Here is a 14194-nt window from a genome sequence, read left to right on the forward strand (position 1 = left end):
TCTTTCAGGTCAGGTTTCAGGAAAGCAAGACACTAAATTAATTTGATATTTTTAATGCAAATATATATTTAATATGCATTTGTGCAGTTCTTGGGCTTATTATTTGAAGAGAGTAAGAAATGGCTAGGTTACCAGTTTCCAGTTCATTCATTCCCCAGGTTCACCGTGTACCTCTGAAAGCCTCTTCTTTCTCAGCAGTCACATTGTACGTTGTATTTAGGCTGACTGCTACCCTTTAGCTGGAAAACTACTTTGAAATTTGAAAATATTAAGAAATGAAAGGGAAGTATTAAATAAGTGTAATACTTTTAATCATTGAAATATTAATTTTTGTGTGTGAAATAGTAGTCATTTTGTGCCTTGTGTATCTGAGACCTAGGAAAGTATATTAAAACAGGAGAAAGGTGAAAATGAAGTGAGATGCTTTCGCCCCTAGGAAATTATTCAGCAAGATTTTACTTTGCAGTTTAGGGAAATATGATGACTAAAACTTGTATTGTGAGGTATTAAAAAAATTACATGTAGTTCACTTACCAGCCACTGTGGAAGTCTTTGCAGTATTTTTCTGTCTGACATGTTTCTCCTCTTCCAGCATTCAGGGAAACATTTGACACTGCACAGCTCAGTGTTTTGTCAGATGATTTAGGCCTAAGTTATGACCTTGATGTTAGTGTATTTATAAAAAGAGACATAAAAAATTGGACAGAAAAAATGATTTTGAGAGAGAGGAGCAAAAATTTCCTAGTTTTTGAATGCTGTAAAAATCAGCTTTTCTTTTTCCCTATTTTTCTTTAATATCTAGAGCTATGTTTGCAATTGTAATCTTTTGTGAATTGAAAAAACATAAGACTACAGTGGTCTTTTAATATTTTGTAAGACTAGTAGAAAACATACACAAAATGGATATACACCATTTTGTCTCTCCCTTTTTCCTTTTCCTTTTCCTTTTTTCCTCTCCTAAGTCCCCAAAATAGAGCAAGGCCTATGGTACTTTTTGCTTCAAAGCTTATGAAAAAGCTTTGCTGTGTGAGTGTTTCTGATCTTGCTAAAGTGGGGGCGGGGAGGAGGAGTAAGCTGGGGAAAAAAATCAAACTGATTTGGGTTTTCGAAGATATAAGCAGTATGTGCATGAGTCACCCTTGACATGATTCTGAATAGGGCTTTCAGGATTTGTTACACTGAAGTCATTCACTTCTCTTTGGGAGAAATTAAAACGGAAAGCCTGTCTCCAGCCTGCATAGGTTAAGATTTGCTGATGCAGCTGCTCTGCTAATGGTGAAAGTGTGGCGTAGCTGGTGAGAAAAGGGAATCGCATGAGACCGGCAGAAGGGGGAGCTTTTGGAATATAATGCAATTTGATTGTTAGGCTCCACTTGTGCTCACTGGCAGCTGTGCTCCCAGGCTTTTGCAAATGCAGCATAAGAATAAGAGCCACATCTTCAAAGATAAAAGTGAGGTTATAATAACACGCTCCTCAGAGAAAAATTGCAAGTTCTGTTCTGGTGCAGAGCCTCAGTGCAGGCAAGTGTGGGTTTTCTAGTATGTCTGCGACTATTTTGTTTGCTCTTAAGGATTTTTTTGCATGCTGTTTGGTTGTCTAAGCAGACCAGATAGGAAGAAAGCTGTAAAGTGCATTCATTGAGTCAGGATCTGCCATGTCTCCCTGTGGACCACACTGAAGGCACCTTCAGCATTCAATAGCTGTGTAGGCAGCCCAGTCTAAGGCAACCCCACATCTCAGAGTAGTGTGGATACTTATTTTTTGGTGTCTGCTTGAGGAGGAAAAAAAGGTGCCCTGAAATATCAAGTAACTGTAATAGAAAGACCAAATATATTTTCTTCTAAACCAGGCATCGTCTCCCATCAGAAGTGACTCTCTGTCAAGGTGACGGCAGACAAGGTGGTTCGGGTTATTGGTGCTGGCAGCAGCAGTTGCTGTCCTTTGCATGGAGGTGTAAAGCATACACACGGACACCTCTCCAGGCAAGGAAGAACCTGCGCTTGTGGCACTGCCTGGGGTGGTTGTATGAAATCATTGTAGTCATTACATATCTGATATTTTATAGTATCTTATTTTTATTTGTAATAGTAATGTTTGTAGATTGACTTTAGGTAGATGGCAGACTTCCTTTCTTCCTTCACCACACAGTTGAGTAGATACGGTTGTAGTAAATCTGAAGTTGAAAATGAACATTCAGGAATTGCAAATATCTGCATTTTTCAAAGAGGAATGGGAACCATACTGGACCTCATGAGTTTTCATTCTCTGATGAATAACTTGTTCCATAATTGTTGCCAAAGGTGTTTTAGATAAACAGTGTTAAGTCTCAGTAATAGAATGAAGAACTGTAATGTCACACAGGAGATGACAAGGTCGTAGTGCTTCATCCTAGGAGGAATGAGAGGAAGCAGCAGATGACATGGAGGTGGAGGAGAAAGGGAAAATGGAAGCTGAGCCATGGCAGCAAAAGTTCCACAAAATATCCATAGGAAGCCAGAGTACCTGATACTTCCAAGATTAATTTCATGTTCTCATTCTTTTCCTTAATTAATTGTGTAAGCCTTTGTAAGATGGGAGGGGGGAAGGAGTCTTTTTGTCCCTTACTTTTTTCCCTTACTGCGATTTTGTTATCTCTAAGCTCCTAAAAAATCACACTTCTGTTCTTTTTGTTTGATGAAGGGTCTTGGCAAGATTCTCAGAATATTGATTTGACCTGAGGCTGAAACTTTGCAGCAGTTCTTGTACCTAATTCAAAAAGCTAACAAAGAGCCATGCCCTCCCCCCTCCCCCCCCCAACTAATACTTGAGGTAAAAGTTAAGAATGGGCTCCAGGAATATCATGACCTGGGATTTTAGGTGAAAAAAAAATAAAATTGGAATTATTTAACCTTTTAGAAAAATGTCTGCTGAGAGATCTTTGCCCTTTAATATTTTCATGGCACGTGAAAGTAACCCAGAGAAATTTCTTTACCAGTGCATTTAAATCCCAGTAACAGAAATCAGCTAATTATTTGATAATCATGAAATCATTAATCATTTAGTTATTCCATTTTTTGTTGCCATCTGCACCTGCTGAGAACATGTTTAGATGTTTATATATTACCTCATGTAAATTATGAATATGAGGTGATTATTATTGTCTGAGGAAAAGGCTGGTTTTGTTGCATTCTATTTATAGACTAAAGATGAAAAATCTTAGCTGAAAATATTGCTGTTGAAGTTGTCTGGAATTTAGCCTATGTTTTGAATATGGTTGTGACTTTTTTTTTTTGCTGTTTAAGGTATAGATTTGGGGATTAACACTATGTAGTTGGTGTTTTCAATTTCACGTGTGTAGACGAAAAGTCATTTTAATTTGAATTAGTTCCAAATGTGTGTAGATAGGACACTGGCAAACCAGTTCTAGTTCCAAACAAAAGTGGTTAAATGCCTGCAAAGTCCAGTGTTAAAGGAAATATTTTTTGCTGTACCTCCACAAAAATCTTTATCTTCCGTGAATCAAAATCATGCATGCAACCTCTTCTGCTTCACAAGCATCTTTCATATGGTTGCTCTGACACAAATGCAGGAGCACGTAGGGTCAGGTGGTGGCAAGGCATGGGAGCCCACCAGTCTCCATGGGCCACCGAGGACTATGGAGGTGGAATGCCTCTGCTGCAGTGACAACTATGGCTTTTGCCTGAAAGTAGTTGAAAGGAATACCAGCTTAACAAGTGAGGAACTAATTATTGGTTGGCAGTGGCTTTTGTATGTCATCCTCCTATGTAAAGTAGCCTCAGCCCTCTCTGGAGCTGCTGTAGTGCAGCAACTTCATCCATCCATCCATGAAGCAGCATGATGTGATGCTGCTTTGTGGAGAAAGCACTTCAGTATTTCAAAATATTACTCTTTCTTTTGGTAGGGTTTGTTTCCTCACCCCATTTTGAGGAAAAACATATTGTCTTTTTAAAGCTTTGGCTGTTTTCTATGTTCGATGAGGGGTTCTGACACTTGTAATGACCATTCAATTTGATAACAAGCTGTAGTTAGTTAGAAAAAAAAACAAAAAACACAACTTCAGTGGCTTAACCTTCCATTTTAATTATATTGATTATGAAGTGCTTTAAATTTATAACATGTTGATACAGGGATTTTTTTTCCCACAGCTGTTCACAGAGAAGCCATTTCTGTATGCACTGAAAATTAAATGTTTCAGCTTGCATTTGGTAAAATGTGTTAAAAGAATTAGCTAAATATATTTATTTAATTTCAAGTTCTGTCTCTGTCCTCAGGTCTCCACAACCATTGCAAGGAGCAGATAGTGTTACAACACAGCTTTATTAGAACATTATTACCTTTGTCTTAAAATAAATAAATCATTTTTATTCAATGTGTATTTGTTGCAAAGGACAGCTTAATGATACTGAAGTTATCCAGAATTAAATGGTTGATTCTTTTAGATTAAAAAGTGCTAGCTAATATCATTAAATAAGTTTCCATACCCTCCTTATTCCAATACTGATAATACACTGGAGAGAATGCTGCTCTGCATTACTTTTGTCATTCTGACCGTCTGCACCTGAAATATACAAGAAATGAAGAGCATCAATGATACTTTTTACACCTGCTTACTCTATATTGTCTTAACACTAAACTATTTTTGAAAGACCTTGTTTTTGCCTGTTAAAAGGCAACAGTTAATAACCACTATACAAATTAAACTGAGTAAATAGCAACTAAAATACTCAACAAAGAGCAAAGTATCTGATCTTGAGCAAGACTTCTTAGAAATTAGAGAAAGGATGGGTAGATTGAGAAAAAAGGCTGAATTTCCTGTTTTGTAATTTTATGGATATTATTCTTTTTCGGTAGCTTAAAGCAGAAGGCAGGCAGGTATGTGTGTGGGGTGAGGGGGAGTATGCTGCTGTACATCCGGGAGAACACTATCATTTTTAAAGAATCATTTAAATGTTGAAACACCTGTAAAGATAATCAAGTCAGAAATTACAATGCAATACATGACTTTGGTATATTTAATATAACATAAAGAAATGTGTAGTGTTCTTGCATACTTTTTTTTTGTGAGCAAAGGGCAATAACTCTGGCACATACATTTTATTATATTTTATATATAATTTAAAATGCACAAAAGAAACAATTATATAATGTAAAGTATCAACTTTGCCATTCATCTTCATCAATTGTAGTCTCTGTTTTAACTAGACAACTTTCTGCATTGTTGGACTTTGATGTGCTTTGCTACAGAAATTGAAGCAGAAATGCTGCCTGTTAGTGCCCTTGTGTGACTGATACCAGTCTTGGGGTCTTATTTTTTCTACAACTTGCTGATATAGCTAAATGTCACTATTTATATGTAGTAGAACTCATTTATTGCAGTAAAAGGGTAGTAGCTTTTTTAAATTAAATTTACCCCTTTCTTGAATATGATTCTGCAGAAACAAAATGCTGTTTACATTTTTAACAGCACCACTAAACATTTGCAAGTACAGCTCCAAAGAATGATTACTGAAACAAATAACCAAAATGTCAGCAGGTAGCTCCCTATTTGTGCTTCATTTCCATGGTTTCATACTGTTGCCCCTTCATGTAGGTGGTTGCTGTGTATTGCCGCAAGTTTATGTAAATTGATATTAAAAACTCACAGTGCGTATCAGCTGGTAGGAAAACCTCTCTTCAATTAATTAAATTAATTAAAGGGGACTTTGAAGATTTAACATCTGTGCTGTCTTTAGATAAATAAATAGAGGGATATGTTGAATAAGTAATTCACCTTATAGGTGGGGAAACCAAGGAACGCACAAATTAATCAGCAAGTTGATCAGAACATAGCAAAACTTCTGTCTCTTACAGACCTATCCCCTGGCTTAGTGCATTGTGTCTAATGAAAGGCTAGGAAACTTGGACTAATAATTCAGAATTATCAGATCTTTAGATATGGAGAGGAAAATCTTAGAAATAACTTCTAACATTTTATTGTATTTTTAATTTTAGGCTGTATTGCCATGCGAAGTTAAAATAATGCAGAAACTTCGGGCTAAATGTCACTTACAATATCCTTTTCAAATCACATCCAGATGTTTTAAAATCATCTCTTTTTTTGTATGTTCAAAAAGGCCTGGGAAATTTTACATTTTGAATAAAGTCAACATTTGAAAAGAAATCTTAAATTTGTACATGAAAAGCAGTATTGTTGTTATTGGTTTAAATGACACTAAATTACTTTCTTAATGTAGTGTGTTTTTTTTTCTGGAAAATAACTTTGGCTTCTAATGAGTGAGTGGAAAAAACAAACTATAGAAACTGATTTAGGTACAAATTGTATTCCCAGCTAGTTCATACTAAACCATGAAATTAACTTTATTACTCCCTCTGCTTTTTCTATTCCAGTAGGTCTATTTCATCTCTCTTTTTTTTTTATATCCCGTAAATCTGAACTTTGGCATCTTCTGACATTTTAGAGCTTAATCAAGCAATTTAGTATTCTTACAATGTAGATTTTACTCCAGCCTGTGTATACAACTAATTCTTTTTAGTTTCTTTCTGGCGAACTTCACACAGTTTGAAGTTCTTTCAGACCTCTAGCATTGTCTTCTCTAATATGCCCTCCTTTCATGTTCTGGTCAGATAACAATGAAAACACTTTGATTGTGAAATCTGGCCCTGTAATAGGAATGGATCGCCCTTCTGACTCTTCAAGTTTTACTTCTCTGAAATCTGTGTTGCTGCTTGTGGCAATGCATTTTAGCTTGGAGCATTCTGCTGCTCTGGAGCTGTATTAAATGTCATTTTAAGCAGAGTAGTTATCAGAGTTTCTTTTTGATGTTGTTTTTGTTGATCTTCTATTGAGAGCTTCTCCACAGAACTGGAGCACAATTTCTTAAAGACTATGATCACTCTGATTCAAAAAAACAAAGGCTCATTCCAAGAGCTGGGAGCCTTGATTCTCTAATAACTTTGTGTGACACCCTTGGAAAAAGTTACTTCATTTCTTGGTAATACCTCATTTTTCCCATCAGGATAATTGTATAATATAAATAAGTACTTGATGTTTCACTAGCAAATTGTGCTTTTTGTTCCCACTCCATGGTGCAGCCAGCTCAATGTATGTTTTCTTTAGTGTCCTAAATAATCAGGCTACAGTCAGTCCAAATGATTCTGTAAAACTATTTTGTATTAAAGATTTATTGTCAGTTGCTTTTCTCCATAATTCTTTTTTTTCACTTCATTTCACTTTCACTTTATTTCTAATATTTGTTGAGATTTTCAATAAGCATTATAACACCTTAAATTTTTGTATCCCATAGATAGCTACAAATTCTTATTGATATATGTCATCACCTTGGCAGGACGAACTCTGCTGGAAAAGCTCTTCAGCCAGCAGGAAAATGCACCGCAAGAAGAAGCAGAAAAACTATGTTCTCGTATTATTGCAATGGGTCTCTTACTTCCATTCACTGATTGCTTCAGAGAGCCATGTAATCAGAGTGCCCAGCAAAGCACACCCACATTTGATGTAAGTACTGGAAAAGTTTTCTTTTTTTCTGTTTTTCAAAGAGGAACAAGTGTGTCACAAATGTTTACAGAACCCAAATGACACATCTGTGCTAGATAACTTTTATTTTCCTCTGAAAAACTTTTGATACAAAATCAAGCAGAGACAGTACAAATTTATTGGCATTCCAGCTACATTGTTATCTGTGCCTTTGGGCTATCTGACCATAGTGCTGTTATTGGTGGCATTTGCATACAGTTACAAAACTTTAGAAGAGATTGTGTTGTAGACATCGCCTAACATGCTGTTCCTTCCCCTTGGATAATGAATTAAACATTAGGATGTGATTCTATTGTGCGATACTGTACAACCATTGAAGTTTTACAGTGAACTTATTTATGTGATCCTTGACACTAAAATTTTAGCTTTAACCATTCTTTGTACTGGTTTATGTGACTGAAGGTTTTTTTCATTAAATGACTTCAAAATAATGTACAAATGTTAACTAATCTACTTAATAGTTTACTGGTACACTTAAGATCATTTCTACTTTACACGTGGAAATGAAGCTTGCTTAGAAATAGTAAATGTTTTGATATAAGAGAACTTCTTAACTTTTGAGATCTTTCTCATCTTTGTTGAAGAATAGCGTAATGCAGCTGGTAAAGGGAATGTGTAGAATAAGTGTGTCTGGATAAATTCTTAAAACAAACAAGCTTTCCTAGATAACCTAGTTTTCCTACAAAATCACTCAGACAACATTCAATCTGTGTGTGTGTGTTTTAAGGGTGTTTTTAAAGTATTTTCAAACTTTTTCTAAATTAATTGGAAAATATGAAAAATGGAGTATGGCTATACTGATGTTATTCAGGCACCTTAAAATCACTACCCATCTGAAAGTTTCCTCTTACATACTCCAATAAATACTCAAAGTTATAGGAAAAGACGTTTCTTATTTTTCAGTTTGTTTAAACATTGTAGCAATGTTTTCAGTTCTCTTGGTTTTATCATATATTTTAATTAATCTCATCTCCTTCGGAGATTTTTTTTATAAGTGTTGTATTCAAAAAAGTTTCTCCTCACTTATAAATAGATTTTTATTAAAGTAAAAATTTGGAAAGAAGCAGAAGTTAACTATTATACAATGCTTTATCTGAGAGAATTATTATAGTCATCTTTCATTGACCGTATTTAACAGGATGGACTGTCTGAAAAGAAACAGTAGTTTAGCCTACAGCCATGTAAACACTGCATCAGTAGTTTAAGATGCTTCTGGCTTACCAGTGATCTCAATTTGAGTTGGGGTATTGGTAAGCCACAAATCCTGTGTTTTCTGTACAAGTGCCCTAAATAGATGATGTTCCTGTGAAACAATGTGAGAAGTTGCATAAAGCCTTGCGCATGTGTATGCGACTAACAATGTATCCCTCTTCAAAGGAGCATATATGTGCCTTGAACCCTGTGATCCATAGATGCATTTCACAGGACACAAATGTGAGATCTGCTACTGCTTAATTTGGGAATATGTTTCTTCTTCAGCGTTGGTACCCATAGTACAGGAACTCCAACCTGTTTATTCATTACAAGCCCTGTAAGGGTGAAGATTTTTAGAACCTGCAGTATAAACTCATAGCTGAGAATTTAAAAGTTTGTCTTCTCCTAGGTTATCTTGCTTCATAGAGTGAGTAAATAAAATATCTTACAGAAAATAAATGCCAAGTGTCATGTAAGAAAATGAAACAATTATTGTGGAAAAAATGTTCTCATGATGATGTTTATTACTCTTTTTAAAATGTAAATGTGACTCTTGTGTCCCCTCTTGCTTCTCTCTCAATGTCCATAGTTTTCTTTTTCTGATTCTTTTTTTCTGTCCATTTACCTTATTAGAACAGGATTTTAATGTTGACCTAACTGTTGATTCCAAAGACAGAGGAGTTAGACTAGCCTTAAGCAGTATTTAAAGTTTTACCCATTTAGAATTAGGAGATATATCATCTTTGACTTTATTCCAAAATTGGGAGCACAGCCAGTCCCATATTCTTCCTTCATCTCTGAGTTCATCAGACGTGCCGCTTAACAGCTATTGCCTGTAGTTCCATGCTGGATCACCTCCAGTTTGGCTGGTGTCCTTTTCGCTCAGCTGAAACTGCTGTCCTCAAAGCTCTTGTAACCCTGTCCTGGTCAGAGGCAGGTTTATCTGCCGCTTCGCTGTCCTCCTTCCCTGCTGCATCCAGCTCTGGTGATTGCTTATTCCTTAAAGTTACGCGTGGCTGTTTTGATTTTTGTCTTAGTCTGGTTCTTATAAAGCTTCTTAGGTCACTCCTTCAGCATGTTTTTTTTGCTGGATTGCCAACCTTTTTTTTCTTCACTGAAATCCTTATTTGGACCTCTTCTTTTCTCCTTTTGTGACTGATCACGTGCATTTCTGAGCTTTCACTTAGTATTTTTTTTCATGTTGAATAAAATCCATGATTCCCCTTTTGCTTAAGTGTGGTCCCATAGTCTTTTTTTTCTAAAGTTAGGTTACAGTTTATGAAAATAATTCAGAAAGTTTTTTTCACTCTGTGATCTATTGCTTATGGCCTGAGATGAATATAAACAGATTATTTAAAAGTCCTTTTCTTTCACTCTGATCTCCTTTTCTGGATGTCCTCCAGTGAATTTAATTTAACATGGCTAATGCTGAACTCTCAGCTGGCTTGAAATGTTTTCAATTACACACTCTGATTATATTCTCATCTTCTTTATTACTCATGCCCGGTGGCCACCTTTAGTTCTCTCTGTCCTGCAAGTGTGTCCAAACCTCTGCCTGTGATGTCAGTAACACACCAAGATCTGTCTGTCTTTCTCTCAAGATATCATTCCAAGTTTTAGTGTGGACCCCATTAAATAAATATATATAACTTATTTTAATTTTCTCATTAGATCCTATTTTTTTCTCTTCTGCACTGTCTGACTGCAATTTTACAATTCATTAAGGGTAAAGGCAACTTTCACAGCTCTTGCTTTTTTGGGTTAGTATTATAATGGCTTCTGGAAACCAGTTTAAAATTCTTAACACTTGTATTTCTGGTGTAGGTTATGCTTTATGAAAATGATGCTTACTTCTTTATTAGTTCTTCTTAAAAGTGCTTACTTTGTTAGTATATGTTAAAAGTGAAGGACCAAAGAATACCAAATGAAAACAAATCTTCAGAGAATTAGCAGCTGTCATGAAATTTTTGCTGTGGAGGGTCTCTAATTTTCAGAAATTTATAACCTAGTCGGATTTTGGATGGATCTTAATGATGATTAGAAATAGCATGTTCCGGAAGTATCAGTGACCTTTTTGTCAAATTTTAAGTTATAGCCCAAAGGATAGAAGGTTGAGAACTCTTGTAAGAGCTTATGAGAAAACTTCCATGTTCTATCTAGACCCATTGTTATTTCCTAGGAAGCAGATTGTGGCAGATACCCAGAATAAAAAATTAGCCTGAAGAATCTGAGCAAAGCTCTGAAAGTAACAGAAACAGGTTGGGATTTTTAAAATGATTGCTGTTAAGCACCGGTGGAAGCTTTAACTATAGCTCTTCCTACCTACTCTTTTTATAATAATAAAGATTAAGTAAACATACAATGGCAGAATCATTCTCTAGAAATATGATTTTACTCTGATAGTTTCCTCCCTCTTTGAGGGGCTGCTAGTTATTGGCTCATGGAAGTCATGACCTCTTACTTGTCAGCCTATCTTTAGTGTTGTCATTCTCCTGCTAGTATTTTATAAAATAAATTAAATTAAAAAACACCAAGCAAGTGAATAAACAACTTATAGAAAGATTGGTTAAAGAAAGCCTATTCAAAGAGTGTTCTCCAAATAATTGCATGCCTTTTAAATACCTGTAGCCTGTTTCTTTCCTCATTTTAACAGTTGTGACTTGTTTGAAAGTGCTTCTAAAGTTTCAAATGAAAGTGAATGTGACTGAATAGTATGTCAGAAATTAATGCTTTGTGGGAAACTGTCAGTCCAAAATGACTGTGGTATGTTATTTAATAATCTTATGTAGTGCAGGTGTAGTCCTAAGCATGTTTTTTCACATGGTACCTCATTATATTACCCTATTAGAGTAAAATCAGCATAAGGTTGAGCTGTCTGAACAGTTCATCTTTCACAAGAATGTAATCACAGGAGAGTTTTACAGGTAAGTTTTGCAGCCACCTGTTAAGAGGATCACAATTTTCACTAAGCAGAGGTCTTATCTCCTATTTAGCTATTCTTTAAAGGATACATCACAGGAGCTAGGAGAACAATCAGTAATGTCAATAAAAATATACGCGTTTGCATTAGAACTAGAACTGTTTAGACACCAATAAAAGCTGACACTTTCCTAGCAATGTAAGGCAACTTTTCTTTGTTTCACTCTTATGAAGAAATATTTACTGTACTTCACATTTGTCTGCATTTTATCCGGAAGCTGAAATTTCTAAAGACTGTAGGTTTCTAGTCCCTACTTGTGAATTCTGATTCCAGACTTTCTAGTTCATACTGTGCAGTCTTAAACTATGGGCACTTTTTTCCCTACATAGCAGATTTATGCCTTTTTTTTTTTGTGGTAAACTTTCCAAGTAGTTTAGTTTTAAAGCACTCCAATTCTCAGTGGAAAAAAATAAAATAATTTTGTGATAGAGGCTTTCTATTACCATTTTGTAAGAGCTTTGGAAAGAAAATTAGTCATAGCTTTGTATCCATAGTGTAATTCTTATTTGGGGAACTTTGTCTCTATTGTATGTTAGCAATAAAATGTGCAACAGGTACTGTTTTCATGTGATATGAACCAGCAATGTCTTCTGTTTTTTCAAGACATTTCTGCCCTCACACTGTAAGCTTTGATCTTTGTTTATTTCAGGTGTCATTTTGATTAGTCTAGCCCTCTTTACATCCTTTTGGTGCTTTGTTGAATGCTGTTATGTGTTTTGAATACTTCTGTTAATGCCATCTTGATTTAGAAATTATTTCATCATATTCTATAATACAAGAGCTAAATAGACATTTTCAGGAGGGTGTCTTTCTTTACTGTGCTATGTTGTGGTTTATAGGTATGTTTGACAATTTGGAAGAGGGACTGCCCCTTGTGTGACTTGCGGGTGTGATGTCTGACTAGCTTGTCATCTGTTTCTGAATAAACTCTCTGTTCCACAGGGAAGCAGAGAGCCAAATGGCATAAATGGAAAATGCTATTAAAATGTTTGTTTTCCTCTTATCTCCACCACCTGTGGTGTTACAGATGCTTTTTTAAGGAAATAAAGACACTTTTCTTTCTGCTGAGTAGTAGCAGATGTTGGGACTTTGCAGGTCAGCTGGAAGAGGGCTTAGTGACATGGAGCCTTTTCTTAATGTTTTTACTAACAGTGTTTACACCAGTCTGAAAATTAGTAGTTGAGCAGATTACAGGCAAACCCCTTTCTCAGAATTCAGAGAGCCAAAAAACCAGTGATCAGTTTCCAAGGAGCAACTGTCACAAGAATCGAATTCAGCAAGGAGGACTTCTCTTCCACACAAAACTGGCACCAAAGCAGCATTTCTTCAAGCACACTTAAAATGCTTCAGGAATTAAATCTATAAGATTAGATGTAGTCCTATCTTATGATATTTGTCATAGCAGTGTATTGGGGGTCAGTAGTGAATAAGGTTTTTAAGTAAACAAGGCAAAATTGTAGAATAGTGCAGAGAAAATACTTTGTGAATCAGTTGCCTTAATCTGTTTGTCATGTAGTTACCATGGCAGTTGAGTTTGGCTGAATTAAACCCCTCATGTCTCCTCTTCCATTTCCATTGCCCAACCACACTTTGTGATGCTTTTTCTTTTGTGGTAAGCAACTCTGAATGTTCCTAAGAGTAGTAAAATGAAAACAGTTGGATGTTCACTGGGCTGAAGTATTCCTATTATGCTGCTTCCTTGCTTCCTTTTTTAAATTTTAATTGCATATTTATTTTATAGTTGTTACATCTGGTCTCATAGACTTCTAGCCTTTTTTCTTTTTTTGTCCTTTCTATGTTTCAGTTACTTGTGGTGATGCTACCATATCCACTAACAATAGTGGTATTTTATATGTAGGATGTCGCTAGATGGTTGGGGTTTTTTGTTCATTTTTTTTTCTTTCCTTCTCTGGCAAAGAGCTTTGCTTACATGCTTGTTATTTTGAAAAGCTGCTTCAAGTGGCACGTGCTGGATATTAAGCTTATACCACCCATTTAGAATTTTCAGAATCATTGTGTGTAAGATGACGGTGATGGTCACCCTGTCACCTCCAGAGATTTTTGATATTTTTTGACTTTCTGTACAGTAGTTTACTTAAGAGATGGAGTGATGTCCACCATTTCTAGCTTGTAGTTGTGAATACAATGACAGCTGAATTTGTGCATTTTGCATGTCATTTCAAGAGGAAGTTTTTAAAGCAGTAATAATTACCTTTTCAAATAGAATTGAGGTGAAAGGAATTTTACAATGAAACAGCTTCCTTTGGAAAATTAAAATACGTCAGAATCCAAACTTACTGCAGAACAGTGTTGGTGTAGGTGAAACTAACTCCTGATGGAGAAGCTTCTTGCCTAAACTTACAATTTCTGAAGAGAGTGAATGAGGTAGTATATACTGTTAGATGGTTTAAGCTGATAATCTAGAGGTCCTGGGATGTGTGGTCTTCCACACAGAAGTTTGAATCCC

The 14194-nt window shown here is 35.7% G+C and overlaps 1 protein-coding gene across 1 annotated transcript in view; it reads left to right on the plus strand.

The window, feature by feature from the left end:
• FMN2 (formin 2) overlaps positions 1–14194 on the plus strand; it is a 158860-nt gene that overhangs the window by 11894 nt on the left and 132772 nt on the right. Inside the window, exon 2 of the mRNA XM_035558836.1 lies at positions 7348–7514. Coding sequence (XP_035414729.1) covers positions 7348–7514 — 167 coding nt within the window. The remainder of the gene's footprint in view (positions 1–7347; positions 7515–14194) is intronic.

The sequence above is a fragment of the Cygnus atratus genome, chromosome 3 (assembly GCF_013377495.2).
Source record: "Cygnus atratus isolate AKBS03 ecotype Queensland, Australia chromosome 3, CAtr_DNAZoo_HiC_assembly, whole genome shotgun sequence".
Classification (NCBI taxonomy): Eukaryota; Metazoa; Chordata; class Aves; order Anseriformes; family Anatidae; genus Cygnus; species Cygnus atratus.